This window comes from Leptonychotes weddellii, chromosome 3 (assembly GCF_054177405.1).
Source record: "Leptonychotes weddellii isolate Sample4059 chromosome 3, ASM5417740v2, whole genome shotgun sequence".
Taxonomy (NCBI): Eukaryota; Metazoa; Chordata; class Mammalia; order Carnivora; family Phocidae; genus Leptonychotes; species Leptonychotes weddellii.
This window is the reverse complement of record NC_138371.1, coordinates 909,195-926,103: the sequence shown is the minus strand read 5'-3', so window position 1 is coordinate 926,103 and position 16,909 is coordinate 909,195. Positions and strand designations below refer to the sequence as shown.

General features: G+C 55.9%; 1 protein-coding gene across 1 annotated transcript; it reads right to left on the bottom strand.

The window, feature by feature from the left end:
- Positions 1-969: 969 nt before the first annotated feature.
- ANKMY1 (ankyrin repeat and MYND domain containing 1) lies at positions 970-16,334 on the bottom strand. The gene is made up of 7 exons (XM_081815287.1): positions 16,021-16,334; positions 14,739-14,913; positions 11,805-11,991; positions 8,887-9,030; positions 3,329-3,801; positions 1,475-1,691; positions 970-1,269 (listed from the first exon to the last, which is right to left on the bottom strand). The coding sequence occupies exons 1-7, from the start codon at positions 16,040-16,042 to the stop codon at positions 970-972; spliced, it is 1,518 nt and encodes a 505-aa protein (XP_081671413.1). The 5' UTR covers positions 16,043-16,334.
- Positions 16,335-16,909: the final 575 nt, after the last annotated feature.

Genomic DNA, 16,909 nt, shown 5'->3' with positions numbered 1-16,909 from the left:
CTGGCCTCCTCCCCGCGTGCACCTGCCCCCCCATCCCACCCAGGACAGCAGGGACCCGGTGGGCTCTGGCCTCCTCCCCGCGTGCACCTGCTCCCTTACCCATTCCCCACCCTGAAATCCTCAGGAGCTGGTGTGGTCCCACCTAAGGGAACTGAAGGCAGGAACTGAGGCCTGCCCTGGAGAAGCAGGGGTGGGGGCCATGTGTTGGTACCTGAGGAGCTCTGCCCACCTCTTCTCAAGGAAGAAATTCAGGAGACAGGGTTAAGGTGAGAGAAGAGTCCCAGCAAGGGGACTTTTTCCAGCACCATTCCCTCACCTGCCCAGGAGGGGCCCTGACCACGAGGACAGAAAGCCGCAGCCCCCACGGAAGGCTTGCTGGGAGGAGGTCAGTCCCAGGCTGGGCCTGCCTCACAGGGCTGACAGTTAGGGTCCAGGGTTCCCCGAGGGGTATGCAGACGCGGCCCCTGCAGCCGGCGCTCAGGAAACAGGCCACGGAGGTTGCCCTGCGCTGCAGAGAGCGGGCCCTCGGGCACTGCCCAGCCAGCTGTGAGGCCCCGAGCCTGCCCTGGAACGGAGGCATACAGAGCTGCCCCTGCAGCGGCGACAGGGCTCAGAAGCTCCCGGACGGACGAAACACAGGACCACCACGTGACCCCGCGATCCCACGGCTGGGGGTACATCCCAAACAACCCAAAGCAGGAGTTCACGCTAACGCTTGACCAGGGACCTCTGGGCAGTTCTATTCACAACGGGCAAAGGGGTGCCTCACTCCTGAATCACCAGCCTTCCCCCCCTCCCTCCGAGTCTCGTTCCCTGGGGCCCACAGGAGGGGTCTTGGGCCGACTGCTGTGCATTTGGCTTGGATGGGACACATAGCCCTTGGCGTTGCGGTAAGAGCTCAGGACACTGAGTGGGCATGCTGGCTCTGTCCCTGCCTCCCACTCCCCGCCCGCGGGCCGTAGTGTCCCTTCACCCCATCTGAAGCCCATCTGCACAGAGACAGGGAGGCCGGGGACCGCGGCCAGGAGAGATGGACAGGTGGATGGGGGATGGGGGACAGGGTGCTATAGACGCCAGGCCGGGCTGCAGGGTCAAGGGGCTGACCTGGGGCTTGGGCACCGTCCGCTCAGCGATGTTGGGCTTGAAGCACCTGGACGGGTAGTAGAGAAGGAAGCACATGTTGAGCGCCGTGAGGCCCTCGTCTGTGTACTTGTTCACGTCGGCCCCGTGGTCCAGCAGAAGGTTGATAATGTTGTTGTGACAGTGAACCTGGAGGGAGGAAGCCAGCCTCGTGAGGACAGCAGGTACCTGACTCAGAGACAGCGGCGTGGGAAGATCAACACGCCCCAGCCTCTCTGCCATCTGACCCTGTGCATCCCACTTATGGCTGGGAGGACAGCAGCCCCGCAGAGGGGAGAGGACCCCAGACTGTCACGGGTCCACAGTGCCGGGGGCACCCCGCATGGGGACTTACAGCAGCCGCAGCGAGCACAGTGTAGCCCTTGGCATCAGCCACATCAGCGCTGGCGAGGTCATCCCTGAGGATCCCGTAGATCCAGTCATAGTTCCCTTCCCCAGCCCTCAGGATCATGTCCTTGGCAAGCCGCTCCTTGGGCCCACGACACGCAAAGCTTCTCCGGTCCCCCTCCAGGATGGCACCCATGTTCCAGCTGCTGTGGGCCTTCTTGTTCCTGGCAACACGGTGGGCCTCAGTGGTGTTAGGCCAGCTCAGGACCCCCACTCGGGGCCCTCTCTCCTATACCCCTTCTCTTCATTCCTCACCCTGCCCTGCCCCAGGCCCTTTTCCTCCCCTTACAGTCCACTCCTCAGGCACCCTGAGCCCTGGGGGCTGCACCACTGAGCAATCACAGTTGGCGTGGACGCAGCACTGTGGTGTGACTTGTGGCCCTCAGGTGCAGATGCTCAGGCTTATCATGGGCCCTGCACATACCTGATTCATCGGTCCCTTCATGTGTGCTGGGAAAGGGGCTCTCATAGGAGGGGCCCCGGGCAGGAAGAAGGCCAGGCACACACATGGGTCTGGCACTCAGCACCAAGCACTCACATCCCACCTCTGCTCATTCACTTTTTGAGTAGATAACAGGCAAGTCCCATGACCCGTTCACCAGCCCACACTTAAGCCTCCTGTGTACACATAACCTCCTCCACCGTCAACAATCTATGGATTTATGGCACCTTCTGTGCCCAACAGTTATCAACAATTACTGGCTCAGCTGACGTCTGCATGATGGATGGACAGATGGATGGCTAGGTGAATGGATGGAGGGGTGGGTGGGTGATGGGTGGGTGGATAGGTGGATGAATGGAGGGATGGATAAATGGGTGGGTGGGTGGGTGGATCGACAGAGGGAGGGAGAGAGGGAGGGATGGGTGGAGGGATGGGTGGAGGGATTAAGTGGGGGGAAGCATGAATGCATAAGTAGCCAGCCACTTGTGTTTACCAAACATGAATTCTAAAACAGTTTAGTGATATCAGAGGACAAAGTTTAGTAAACAAATGAAAATATTCTTCAAAATTTTAACTTAAAATATCAGTTTTCATCAAGTAGCTGCTAACTTTTCCAGGGCTGGGGTGGGGAAGAAGGGTGTCTTTGGAGACCAACGAAGCAGCTCCATCTTTCCCAGCCATTTTGGAGAAGCCAGAGGCTCCGCCAGCCCCCAGCCTACTCCTACCCTGCTCTCCCACCTTGGCTCTCGCGTCAGATCCGTACTCATACATACATTACAAGGTAATAGCAGTCCCTTCTCTTTGTGTGGACCTCGCGTAGATACCCGACCTACCAGACACCTAGTCGCAGACACGACCTGCAGAGGCTGGGGCGCAAGCTCCAACCAGTACAGAGAAAATACACACAGGGTCCCAGAACCAGGATTTGAACTCAGCCCCATCAACTCAGGAGATGACCCTATTCCACATCCCCTTGCGAGGCTCTACACTCTTCTCCATGCTCACCAAGCAACCCCCTGACCACTCCTGCCCCCAAGAATGGGTGAGCAGGATCCGGAGTCCCAATACCCTGTGTGAACATCGATGGTCCCAGCACCTGCCTGCTCCACCCCTCTCCTCGAAACCCGGGGACATGTCCCTGCTCACAGGCCCGTCACGGCTTTCCCTCCCCCTCCATCTCTGGGCTGCCTCAGTCAAACAGGAGAGCACATATGATTTAACCTGACAAATAACCCTGCAAGTTACTCAGCCAGGCACCGGAGGCCTCCGGGGACCCAGCACTGAGCGCAGGCCCGTCAGCGGCGGGGAGGAGCAGGCCTTCCAGGCGCTGAGGTGATGAAGAACGATGTGACGACTTACCTGTACTTATAAGCTTGCTTCTGGATTTTGACCATCAAAGGGGTCTCATTTTTTATAAACCAGGGTTCGCTGTCCTCAACAAACGGAGGGACATCGTTAAGGAAGATCAGGGCATCTAATTCTTTGCGGAAAGAGCAGGTCATGGGCAGGTGGCTGTTGTTGGTTGAGTAGGTGTACATTTCTGGAGGCAGAGTTAAGTCATCATTCAGAAGAAACCGCTTATAGTCGTAGAAAAAGGGGTCCTGTTCCTCATGCAGGTCCCACTCCATTTTCTCCTCGCCCAAGAGGCTGATTCTAGCAGGAGAGTGCGTGAGGAAGCCTGAGTACTCAGGGTAGTCGTGTATGGAGAAGCTGCTGGGGACCTCTGTGCACAGCTTGATGAGGTGCTCCCGAAACCACAGCCCGACGTCCTGGCTACCGTCGGGGTAGGTCTCAATGCCTGGCCCAAACCGCTCGTTGGCTTTGTACAGCCCCTGCAAAACAAAGTTCACTAGGGCAAAAGAGAGAATTCAGCAGGGCCGTCTGCTCTGCAACTGGTTTCTCAAAATCAAAAAATTAAACCTTCCTAATAAATGTATTCATTCATTCAACAAATATTTGCAGAGGCTTAGTATGCACCAGGCCCAGGGGCCAAAAGCAAATGTGTAAATATAGAACACGTGGGTGGAGAAAGGTGCTACGGGCCTGGGGTGGTCAGGGGTGGCCTTACTGGGAAAGTGGGGACACGCCCGGGGGTCTCAGGGTGGAGCGTGTCGGGGATACCACGTGTGGGCTCATTTCAGGGAACCCCTTGCAGCACTAGGAGCCCAGCCCAGGCACCCCAGCAGCATGGGGGTCGGAGATGCTGGGCACTGGGTCCCAGAGACCCCAGCAGGCATGAACCGAGGAGGCAGGAGGAGGAGGGGGAGGATGGGGAAGAAGGGAGGGGGAGGAGGAGGCGGGGCTAACGCATGCTCCCAGTGAACCCAGCCGGGTGCAGTGATTCCTGGGCCTCTCTGGGTGCTCCCACTGGGTGGGACGGTGTCTGTGCTGGGTGGAGCATGGGTGCAGAGGGAAGGGCCAGGAGGGCCTTGAATGAAAGGCAATGCCGCCCCCGCCCACCCAAGGAAACAGGGAGAAGGGCTCTGGACCGGGAGCTCAGAGAGAGACCCCGCTCCCCAGGAGAGCTGCATGCTCCCTGCGCTGGCACTGAAGGACGCCTGGAGGTCACTGGGAGGACCGAGGAAACAGCCTGGGTGAAGTTGCGGAGGCCTGACACAGCAGGGGCATTCGGTTCACTCCCGGGAGCTGTGCCCGCATCTGTGAACCGGGCCAGGGCTGCTGTGTCAGGGCTCTCTGGCTGAAGCCCCGGGGCTGGGCACTTGGGATGTAAGGCTCCAAGCTCCACGGCCCTGAGCACAAGAAGCTCGCGGTCTACAACAGGCTAAAGAAACGAAAAGAAAACGCTCTGAGGATACGTCATTGTGCAGGAGGTGGGGGGAGGGGGGCAGAGGTACTTCGGGAAGAAGCTGCACAGGGCATGAAGTGCCACCTCTGTCTGTGAAAGTGGCTTGGTGGGGCGGGGCACATTCAACCTGGAAGCTCCTGTCACCCAGAAGGCAGGAGCCACAAGATCCATGGGCGGGGAAAGACTGGGGACAGGGCAAGGAAAGGGGGTGCAGGGAGGCAGGCAGTCGGAAAAGCAGCTGCTGCAGATCTATGAGGAGTCCAAAGGCGCTCGTGCCCCGAGAGCTGACCCAAGAGCTCCCCTTCCAGGAATCCATCATAAGGAAATAATCCCAACGTCATCAAAGCTATGGTCACACATACGTTCACGACAGTATGTATAGCAGCAAACTATAATCATACTAATAAAATATAATCCTAATAACGGTTATGTCTGCAGGACGCAACATGCCACAGCGTTCGTCTCTGACACACATTTACTTTGTGACCAAACAATGCCCTCCTAGGAATGAATATATCCCAGAGATCACCAACAAAAGCACAGAATGGTTGATGAGCAAGACCGTCACCGCCATGCCCTTTGGCACAACAAAGCCTGGAGAAAAGCTCCCGGTGGTCAACCCTTCCCAACCAGCTGTAAGGACACGAGATGCCCGGATGATGGGAAACTGCAGGCAACCGTCGGAAGTGCGAAGAGCGCAGGCCCAGCCGTCTAAGCGGGGAGGAACGCACAGGCGCACGGGGCTCATGGTTGCACCTGCAAAGATAAAGCTGTAGAAACAGTCACCAATGACAGGACAGGACACCAGAGAGGAGAGAAGGGATGGACGCTGGACTCCTCTGGGTGGACCCTGTTTGCTAGATTTGCCTTCAGAAAAATACCAGTTTTTTACATAAGTATAAAACAAAATTAAGGCAAGATTTAAAAAATCAAATCCTAAAAAAACAAAAGCAAAGCGAGTGAGTGCAGCTCTCCTCCCAGGTGGTGGGTTAACTGCCCAGAGAGGAATTATGTCCCGTGATTGGACTCAACATTCCTGTGGGGTCAGCCCCAGGGCAAAAGGAAGGCAAAGGAGTTCTGAGTTGCTTTCAGGAGTCGTGGGGTCCCAGTGCTATGTTATTATTCCGAACTGTCATACATATTTTATGAGGTAAAATAGATAGAAATGTTGTTAATGGTTAGAAATGAGGATTTTTAAGACTAAGAGGAAAGGTATGCAAATACAATACCATGGCTGTTGAGTAAAAATCCTGTATTCCTAAACTGGATTTGGAGACATCAGTATGAACCGGTGGTATCTTTTCTCATTTAGAAAATATATATTATCTAGATCTCCTACTGAAAATACTAAATATGAAAACCAAGCCAACACAGTAGTAATAAGCACCCAAACTGTGGTTTCTAAACACCATTTCCCACTGTGGAACCAGGCCTGCCAGATAAAGTCGATTCTGGGTCCAGGGCAGGAAGTGTATGGATGACCTGGGGACGACTCCTCACCGCAAAAGGCAAGAAAGCCACCAAAGCCTGCTGGAGTTGTGTCAATTGCAAGAGCCAAACGAAAGAGGCTCCCCCTGACCAAAGAGTGCCAACTGGGCACCGAAAAGCCTAACGACTGCAATGTACAGAGATAAACCAAGTATACTAAAATCCATGAGTTCATAAAAATACAGAAAAACCCCACTAAGCTCCACTGACCACCTCTGAAGAATGTTTGACAGTAATCACCTTCCAACTCTGACAACCAACAAAGAAAGGGAAACGATCAAGTGTCATTTTGCTTTTCCCATTAAACTACCTCCAAGTAACCAGACAGCTGATGAAGGATGTTGTAGATAAAAGAATTTTAGTTAACATGGGCGCCTGGGTGGCTCAGATGGTTGAGTGTCTGCCTTCGGCTCAGGTCATGATCCCAGGGTCCTGGGGTCGAGTCCCACATCGGGCTCCCTGCTCAGTGCAGAGCCTGCTTCTCCCTCTCCCTCTGCCATTCCTCTGCTTGTGCTCTTCTATCTCTCTGTCAAATAAATAAAATCTTTAGAAAAGAATTCTAGTTAACAAATGGAGGAGGAATTGTGGATTTAGAAGGTCACTGTCTTACACCCTCTCATGAAATAACGGTCATCGGTATTCTCCAAAATCACGAGAAGTAAGACGAGACCGCCATCGTAACAGACGGGATAGGACTGCAGACCCCGGCCCCCACTGGCCAATCCTGACATCACATGAAGAAAGACAACCAGACATGTGTCTCCCGTGTGGTTTTTGACAAAGGTGCAAAGGGCAGCAGTGGAGAAAGGACAGTCTTCTCACCGACGGCAGGGGACCAGCTGGACACCCACAGGTGGGGACAGGGGAGGGGAGGAGGACTCACCCCCACTTCACGTGAAATGCAAAAGTGAACTCAAAACGGATCACAGAGCTAAATGTCAGGGCTAACACCATAACACGTAGACGAGAACACGGACGAAAATCTTGGTCACCTTGGGTTAAGCTAAGATTTTGTAACTAGGATATAAAAAATAGCAAGAACTAGGAAAGAAATACTGATAAGCCTAAGAGTGGCTAAAATGAAAACAGACGCCACCAAGCACTGACAGAGATGTGGAGCAAGGACAACGTTCACATGTGATGGGCTGAGACGGGAGGTGGCACAGCCACTTTGGAAAACCACTCGGAGGTGTCCTGTAAAATTTATCATACACTTAACATACGACCAGCAGTCCCCTCCCAGGTATTTACCCAAATGCAAAAATAGACATGCATGCACGTGAGGACTTGTAATCAAATGTTCTTAGCAGCTTCATTCGTAATAACCAAAAACTGGAAACATCAAATCAAAACTGTGTATCATATCCACGCAATGGAATACTGCTTCCCAGTAAAAGAAACGAATTGCTGACATACACAAATATGTCTGAATCTCCAAAGAATCATGCCCTACACCAGAGAATTCACACAGGAAGTGCCCCCCACGGCAGGGTCCCCAGGACCTGAAATGACAGGAAAGGGAGACCTGTGCTAACTGGCAGAGCAGGGTCATTGGGGGCTGGCGGAGGGGGGGCTGGAGACTGACTCCAATGGGCCTCAGGGCCTTGAGGGGACTGCGCGTGCTCACGAACGCACACATGTGCACAAGACACCATATATAAATGTTTACAGCAGTCTGATTCATAACCGCCCAAAGCTGGAAACTGGACGACAGTGGGACAACTGTGGCAGAGCCAGGCGCTGCCCAAGCGCTCAGCACTAAGGAAGGACCTACGGGCTCACTACAACGCAGGTGGATCTCCAACGCATTTTGCTAAGTGAGAGGTCTACATATTATATATTTTTTAAAGATTTTTATTTATTTATTTGAGAGAGAAAGAGAGCATGAGAGGGGGGAGGATCAGAGGGAGAAGCAGACTCCCTGCCGAGCAGGGAGCCCGATGCGGGACTCGATCCTGGGACTCCAGGATCATGACCTGAGCCGAAGGCAGTCGCTTAACCAACTGAGCCACCCAGGCGCCCCATATTGTGTTTTGTTAACAGGACATTCTTGCAAAGGTAAATTATAGGCCAAAGGACAGGCCAAGAGCTGGGGTGAGGGGAGAGACCAGTCCCAAAGGGGCACGGGTAACATCGGCGGATGGAACGGTCCAGCGTGTTCACACAGCTCTAGGCTTGTGAAACTGTATATATACTAAAGTGGGTGGGGTTTACTGTGAGGAAATAGGAGGAGGAAATGTATCTCATCTGCAAGCTTCAAGACACTCTATGTGGAACGATCCAGTTTATGTATAAAAAACTAAACACTTATGGTGCATTTACAGTTGACTCTAAAGGACACACAAAGTGCTGATACCCAGCCCTATTCTGGAAAATGGGATCCGGAAGAGGCCTGTCTTCTCACTTGTGTTTGTCTTCTTCTCATGAGCCTTATTATTGTATCTTATTACTGGTACTGTTTTAATCTCCAAAAATAAGAAAGCTACCACTTGTTGCACAAATAAAATTCCCCAGAACCTAATATCCTTTTATCCAGTGGCCTGAACACGCAGGACCCCATCTCTCCCCTGCACACGGGGCACATCCGCCCCAACCCCGCACACTGGGCGTCCCCGCCCCTCACCTGGAAGAGCCTGGCCTTCTGGTACATGGTGCCATAGCCTTCTCGGTAGCTCAGGTAAAACATGCCGGTGAAGCTGGAGCCATCGGGCCACAGGTAGGTGCCCAGCCCGTGGCGGTGGTCGCGGTAAAACTGCCCGCGGTAAGACTGTGAAGAGAGCCCCGTGCCAGGCGCGCCTGAGAAGCTGCTCCTCCCCACTCCCCCAGCCTTCCAGAGCCACTCTGGCCACGGGCCCCCTTCAAGCTGGGGTGCATGGTGTCTGTTAGAGACGGTCACCTACGCGCCGCAGAGCAGGTGCCAGGCGGTCCGCGCCCCAGTGGCCGCGCTCGCCCTCGCCTGCCCTAGCTCAGGCAGGGGCATCTGGACAGGTGTTGCTACAGCCATGACTGGGTTTGGGTGGGAGCTGGCTCCGCTCAGGAGCTCTGCCCTGGGCTCAGCTCCATCCTGCCTGGGTTCACAGGCTGCAGGCTGGCCCGGGTGGGGGAGGGGGCACCAGCCTCGGGCTCCCTGCGTGGCCCCGGGGGCAGGCTATGGACCCTGCTGGGGAGCACTGGTGTGGCTTTGATTTAAAACACCTCCATATTGAGCCATGGATGCGGGCCTCTGTCCGCTCTTGTCCCAAGCCCCACCGATGTTAGGGGCGGGTCTGTCCGAGCCTGCCCCTCTCCTGGGGTCTCAGGAGGAAAAAAGAATGTGATGCCCATTCCGAGCACTTTCCAACAGCCAGACCGGACCCTGGTGCATGGCTGACAGCCTCTTTCCACACCAGGAGCAGGCCGGGCCCAGCAATGCTCAGAGACCACTCTGGAGGAATAGGATGCTGCCTGCTGCCTGCTGCCTGCTGCCTGCTTAGTGTCCCTTCTCTTTCCTCTGGTAATGGAGAAGACTCCCTATGGGGCTGGCGGTGGACTGACCCCAGCCCCCAGGCACACGGTACCAAGACTGGCCAACCTGAGGACTCCTGACCCCCAGCCCCAGCCCTGACCTGGGCTTGGCCACAGGACCCATGCCCAAGCCAGACTAGTGTCCTGCTAGGGCCCTTCCTCTTCCAGGAGCATGTGATGCAGCTCCCGTGGGTTTGCCAGATGGCGGAGGGTCAGTCTGGACCCCCCACATGGAGATGGGGAGAGAGGGGCCCCACAGGGTCATTGGAATCCCTGGATCCAGCCAAGCCTAGGACCACATGACCCCCAGTGATGGACTTTTCAGTTCCAAGAGCCAACAAAGGCCCTTTTCAGTCTCACCTGGGTTGAATGCAGGCTCAGTTACGGTTCTGAGGAGCCCGTCCAGCGCAAGGACACTCACTGAGCAGAGAGGCACTGGGCTGGGGCTGCCCATCTTCCGCCAACACCCATCTAATTAACATGGTTTTGTGGAGCAAATCAGAGTCCACCAAACTTTAAAAAAAATGTTGACTGGCAAATTGTTTGTGTAGAACTGCAGGGGGGACATTTAACCCTCTGGTTACTTGGGTGTGTATGCATGTGGATTTCTGTCCACTCCCCGGGAGAAAGCACCGGAGGGACCCTGTCCATCGTTGGCTCCATCCCTCCCTGGCCCTCCGCACAGACCAGGAGCCTCATCTCACCAGCCGGAGCTGACATGCTTGGTCCGGTCCTTTGAACACAGTTAACGTGTTTAAGGTCACTGCTCATGAGTGGCATGCCCTCTTGTCCCCTGGCCTCTCCAGTTCGTGAGCTGGATGAGCATCTGCTCAGTGGACCCGAGGTCCCTGCCAGCAATAATGAAGCCGTGGCTCCATCACAATACCCCCACCCAACTGTGGTCTCCCTTCATGGGGAGAACCTGTGCTCTGCAGGACAGGGCACCCAAACCTCCCAAAAGCCATGAACGGGGCTGTGGGACACTACAGTGTTGGGACAAAGGAGAACCTAGCTGAGAACTAAGACAATAAACAACCCACAGGGGTCTGTGCTTGATCACTGACGTCACGGTGACTTGCATTCGTCGACAGCAGCTCCACACACGCTTCAGTCCCAGTCATCCTGGCCTCTGTCCTGGTCACAGGAGGTCTGGAGGACCCTCTGAGCATGGGGTGCATTCCCGGCGATGGACCGGGCCTGAGCCAGGGCCCCAACAGTCCACTGCCCTTGGAGCTACTGAATCAAAGTCCCCTACAGGGACATCTTCCCACCTCACACTCGTACCCATGCTCTGAAAATCTCCCTGCTGGAAGAACAGGCAGCCACAGCTCCGGTGTCGGCCACGGTGCTGCCCAAGGCCGTGGCTGCCCCACCCTCCCAGAGGCCCCAGGGGGAGCAGCTTCGGCAGCCAGTCTGCTGGGGTCTCCCCTGGGGTCCCGGACATGGCCTACTGCGTGGGCTCTAGAGCGTGCTTTCACTTGATTGTTAAAAAGATCCTTTCCTTCTGCTTAACCTTAAATACAAAGCCATTTCACCAACATAAATACAACTTGATACAGTAATTTGTGATTTTAAAACAGTCACCCAGAATAAGAATTTATCTTAAGTAATACTTCCTAAGCTTCGACCTGGGGACACCCAGGCCAACCGCAGGCATGACCCTGGAAGTCTGTGAGAATGTTTCTCTCCAGACATTTCTCATGTGGGAAAGACATTAGCCTAACACCCTTTCTGGCCGGTGGTCTGCAAGTTCACCTCACGTCCCTCTTAGGAGAGACCAGGGCCGCCTGGGTGCTGAGGCGGTTGATCGTCTGACTCTTGATCTCAGCTCAGGTCGTGATCTCAGGGTCATGAGATGCAACCCCATGTCAGGCTCTGCGCTAGGAATGGAGCCTGCTTAAGACTCTCTCTCTCCCTCTCCCTCTGCCCACCACCCCGCTCCCTCTCTCCCTCTCTTAAGAAAAAAGAAAAAGAAGAGGAAAGAGTGGTGGCTGGCTGACACTGGCCAGGAGGGAAGGAGCAGTGGGAGCTGGTTACCTCGCCCGTGGGCCAAGAGAATTCACCATTGCCCAGCTTCATGTCCAGCCCGAAGTCCCCTCGGTATACACAGCCATCCTGCCACTCTTGCACGCCTTGGACCAGCTGGATGTAGGTCTCTTTCAGGTCCTGCTCCCCGGGGGGACCCTCGGACTCCTCCTCCTCCTCCAGGGCCTCTGGGATGTCCCTAGGAAGGTGAAGAGCAGGGCAGGGAGGACCCACACCGGCACAGGCCTGAGGAGTGACGGTGGAGAGAACCACACGCCATCTCAGTCCTTCCTCCCAACAACCCCCCCAGGGCAGATGCTGTTGCTACCCCCATTCTGCAGAGGGAAACTGAGGCACGGGGGTGCAGTAATGGCCCAAGTGGGCAACCTGTGTCTGTCTCACGTGGCTAAATGGCTGCCAGTGCTCTGGAGGCATGACCAGCTCTAGTACCTGGAAGCAGATGGTTGCCCCACCCCAGCTGGTTGTGGGGCAAGCCTGTGCCCTCGACCAGCCCAGAGGGCCCCTGGCAGGGGCTTCACTCAGGAGCCGGCAGCCTGGCCCACAGCTGGGCAGGAAGTGGACACTCGGCAGACATGCATGGACTAATGAATGGTCTAAAGAAGGAGCGGGAGCTTTGGTCCCAGAGGAGCAGCAAGCTGACCAGTAAGCAGACAGAGGGAAGGCCACAGGGATGGGTGGGTGCACAGCAAGGGGCAGAGAATGGGCATCAAGGTGAGTTTGCTTCTTTTCTGCTCTTGCTATCTAAAAGTACAAATCCTAACTTAAAAGGGGACCTACTCCTACGCCCCATCACACACACACGGCCCCCCTCTCTGCCTCCCTCTCAAGTCGAAAGGGCGCTCTGGGGACTCTGCATCTTGGTGTCTCTGGTCTACGGACCCCTGTGCAACTGTCAGGTGGACGGTCTAGCGGGGCTGCTCAAAGCACAGAAACCTCCAGACTTTGGTCCCCCACACCAGCCAGCCCTCCCATGCCAGCTATGAGCCACAGAGGCTTAACAAAGCACTGCCCAAAGAAGGGACACAAAATCTCCTGTGAACACAAGAATCTCCATTTGCCATGTTGTGATGCATCTGTAGAAAGAAGCCAGGAAAAATAGACACCCACATGCAACAATGATAAAATCTGGGGGCTCAGATTTGGTTTGTTTTTTCTTTGCTTACCTGTGGCTACGGGTTGAGTTGTGTCCCTACCCTCCCCTGCAACACACACACAATCCTCTATTGGAGCCCAAATCCTAGCACCTCACCATGTGGCTGTACTTGGAGACAGGATCTTCACAGAGGTGACCACTAGGGTGGGCCCAGTCCAATGTGACTACTGTCCTTCAGCCAAAGGGAAGTGTGGACACAAAGAAACACATGAAGAGAAAATGACGTGTAGACACAGGAAGAAGACAGTCATTTACAAGCCAAGGAGAGCGGCCTGGAGCAGAGTCTCCCTCACACCCTCAAAAGAAACCACCCTGCCCACACCTTGACCCTGGACTTGCAGCCTCCAGACTGATAGACAATACATTTCTCTTGTTTAGGCCACTCAGCCTGTGGTGGCCTGTCGCAGCCCTAACAAATTCATGCACCACTTCTCTTCCCACTTGCCTGCATGGCACAGATCCTACTTCCTTAATTAAACAAGTAGGAACAAATGGAAATTTTCCTTAAAAAAATAAATGGAAATGAGTTTAAGATCAAGCAAGAACATCATTAACACCACCAGTCAGCTGTAGGGGTCCCTGGAATTGGTCAGCTGGCAAGGTGAGCAAGGGCTTGACCTCCTGGTTCTGCCACCAGATAGGTTCCTTCCCCCCACCCCTTGTGACTCAAGGACATTCTTCATCCGTAAAAGAGGGGCTATGTCAGTCCGTTCAGACTATTACCAAGCCCCACAGGCTGGGGGGCTTGGACCGCACACATTTATTTCTCACAATCTGGAGGCTGGCAGCCTGAGACCGGGGGGCCTGCAGACTCCATTCCCAGTGAAGGCCAGCTTCCTAGTTCATAGATGGCCGAAAGAGAAAGCTTTAGCTTCTTCCTCTTCTTAAAAGGGAACTAATCTTATCATGGGGCCCCACCACCTCATCTAAGGCTATTCCCCAAAAGCCCCATCTCCAGGGCTGGGTGTGCGGGTGCATGGAGGACGGATGATCCATGGGAGAGGTGTGCTGGCCAGAGGAGAGCAAGGCGGCCTGGCAACCAGGGGTCTCGGGCTGGAGCCTGGGGAAAGGCAGGGCCAGTGGGAGCGGGAGCAGCTGCAGACCGAGGTGGAGCTTCTGGGACCCCGGCCCACCCTCTGGGAATGCACCCCATGCTCAGAGGGCCCTCCAGACCTCCTGTGACTAGGACAGAGGCCAGGACGGCTGGGGCTGAAGCGTGTGCGGAGCTGCTGTCGACGAATGCAAGTCACCATGACATTGGGGGTGAGGGCTTTAACATGAATTCTGGGAGTGGGGAAGAGCCAGGGAGACACAGTTCAGTCCATAACAGGGACAAATACAATAGGATTACAGGCTGGGTTTCACAAGATGCCAAGGTAAGACTCTAAGGGCAGCCCCTGGCCCAAAGTAGACCTGAGATGTGTCACATTGCTCACAGTTACCATACTGTGAAGAAGCTGTACCAACTTGGGAACTCCACAGTATAAAGCAGATGTTCCTAAGGCCACGAGAAGGTGACACAGAAAGGCAGAGTGGGTGAGCCAGAAGGAGCGTGCAGAGATCAGGCAGGGGCCTCGTAACCCACTGTTGTAATTTTCCTCAGTGGTGGCTGATACAACGTTGAGGTTTTCCTGTCTCTCCAGAGACAAGCTTTTAAAGAGCAAAATAAGTTTTAGTGGTTTTTTAATACCTGCCCCAATGCTGGATCCCAGCTAAGTGGTCCCCAGGGTCAGGCTGGGACCCCCTGTGGGAGCCCCCACCCCACCCCTCACCTTTTGGTAAAGAGCATATCCATTGTGCTGGAGCTCTCCAGGGTCCCCAGGTCCTCGGTGGGGGCAGCAGGGTCATCGCCCCTCCCCACCAGCGGATTTTCATAGATGTCAACATCTGGGATTTCATAATAGAAGGCTGAGGAATAACTATTTTCCATGCCTCTCGTCCTTGAACCTGGAAGCAAAGCCAGGGACCCACATTAGCCCTCAGAGCTCCTGGCGGGCGCCAGGGACAGGCCCGCAGCCCCCCATCCGCGTCAGAGAAACGAAGCCCCATCCCCCCAACCTGGTCGACGCCCCTATCCTATTGGAAACTTCCGGAGAAACCTTGGCCAGTGCCCCGAGGAGGTCCCCGTCCCTCCAGTGGGGCGGGAACCCCATTAAGGGCGGTTGGAGCCACCCTCGCACGACCTCTTAGGGCCCTGTGTTGGGGTCAGTATTACGCCTGCTAATGGCCCCAGAGGGGCCACAAACAGTAGGCGCCCCCTCCCCCACGGGCCTCTGAAGCCAGCCCGCGAGGGGCAGACGGGCAAGTGCGGGGACACGGTCCTCACCCGACCTCACACTCACAGCCTCTGAAGTCCGCCAGGCCCCAAATGTCCTGCCTGTCCCGGCCCCGGGAGGACAGAGGGCCATGCCCAGGGGGCGTCGAGTCCCCGGCACAGGCCTCCCCCGCCGCCCCGCAGAGCTCCGGGACACGCCCGTTCCCGGCTCCCCGCGCTCCCGCCGGGATCCCAACCGCACCCCTGCCGCGGGGCCGCACCGAGCCTCGGAGAACTGGCACCCACCGCTCCTGGTCCGCCCAGGGCAGCGGCCAACACAGAGCAGCCCAGAGCAGCGCCCCGAGCCAAGAGCGTCGCGTTTCCCTGGCGACCCACCCGCCGCCCACGCGCCCGCTGCGGCTCTCGGCCTCCGTCAATCCCCGCGCCCGACCCCGCCCACGGGCGTCCTCTGCCGAACGCGGGGCGCCCCTCTGTGACCTCACAGGGCCCCCGGGCGCGCGCGCCCCCGCCGAGCCCCCCACGCCTCTGCGCGTGCCGGCCTTCCGTCTGAGCCCCGCCAGAGAGAGGCGCGGGGACCCGGCCGGCCCGTCTCCACCGCGGACACCTACGTCCACGTCCAGCAGAGGACGGGGAGCCAGCTCTGGGCCAAGGGCTCCTCGGGGGGGAGCGCTAAATACTCCAACGGCCCCGCGAAGAGCGCACGGGGACTGTGCCCATGAGACACCGGAGGAAACCGAGGCACAGTTAACCGAGGTTAACTTGTCCCCACTGCCACGTACCAACACGCCGTAAAGCCAACATCTGAAGAGCTCTGCCGGACTCCAAAGCCGGTTTTTGTCGGTTCCGTACAAGTTTGTGGCAGGCACGGAGCAGAAGCTTCTGGTCCGGTGCGGGGACAAGGCGACCTATGGGTTCCAGATCACGGAGACAAGGATTAGCTCTGTGGACCGAGGCGTCACTGGAGAAGACTGCGGAGAGGGAGTCCTGAATAGGGCTTCAGAGGATGCGCAGGAGCTCTCCAAACAGAGGAAGGAGCGAGGTGCAGCGAACTGGACTAGGATGCGCAGAGGCACAGCGGTGGGAAACGGCTCAAGGGCTTTCTGCAACTGAAGCCATTGGAGCCTCTGAGAGAGGTGGGGCTCTCTGCAGGCGCAGGGTCCGGGGTCCTCAGCCCAGGCTGCCCTTTAGAACATGGGGAAAGGGATACGCAAAGCCCATGCCCAGTCCCTTCCCCAGTGGCTAGATTCTGGCTAGGGTTCTGGGGTGCTTCCTCCAGCCCTCTATCTCCCAATTCACCTCTCTTCTCCCTTCATACCTACCTTGGTTCCTGGATCCCCTGCTCCCTCCCATTGCAGCTTGGGAATTTTAAGCACAAACTAAACTGTCTTTAAAATTCCTTTGGGGGGCGCCTGGGTGGCTCAGTGGGTTAAGTGTCTGACTCTTGATTTCCGCTCAGGTCATGATCTCAGGATGGTGGAATTGTGCCCCCCACATGGGGCTCTGCTCAGTGCAGAGTCTGCTTCTCCCTCTGCTCCTCCCCCCACTCCCGCTCTGTCTCTAAAATAAATAAATAAAATCTTTAAAAATAAAATAAAATTCCTTTGCTATGAAAAGAGAAAGAGGGACGCCTGGGTGGCTCAGTCAGTTAAACGTCTGCCTTCCGCTCAG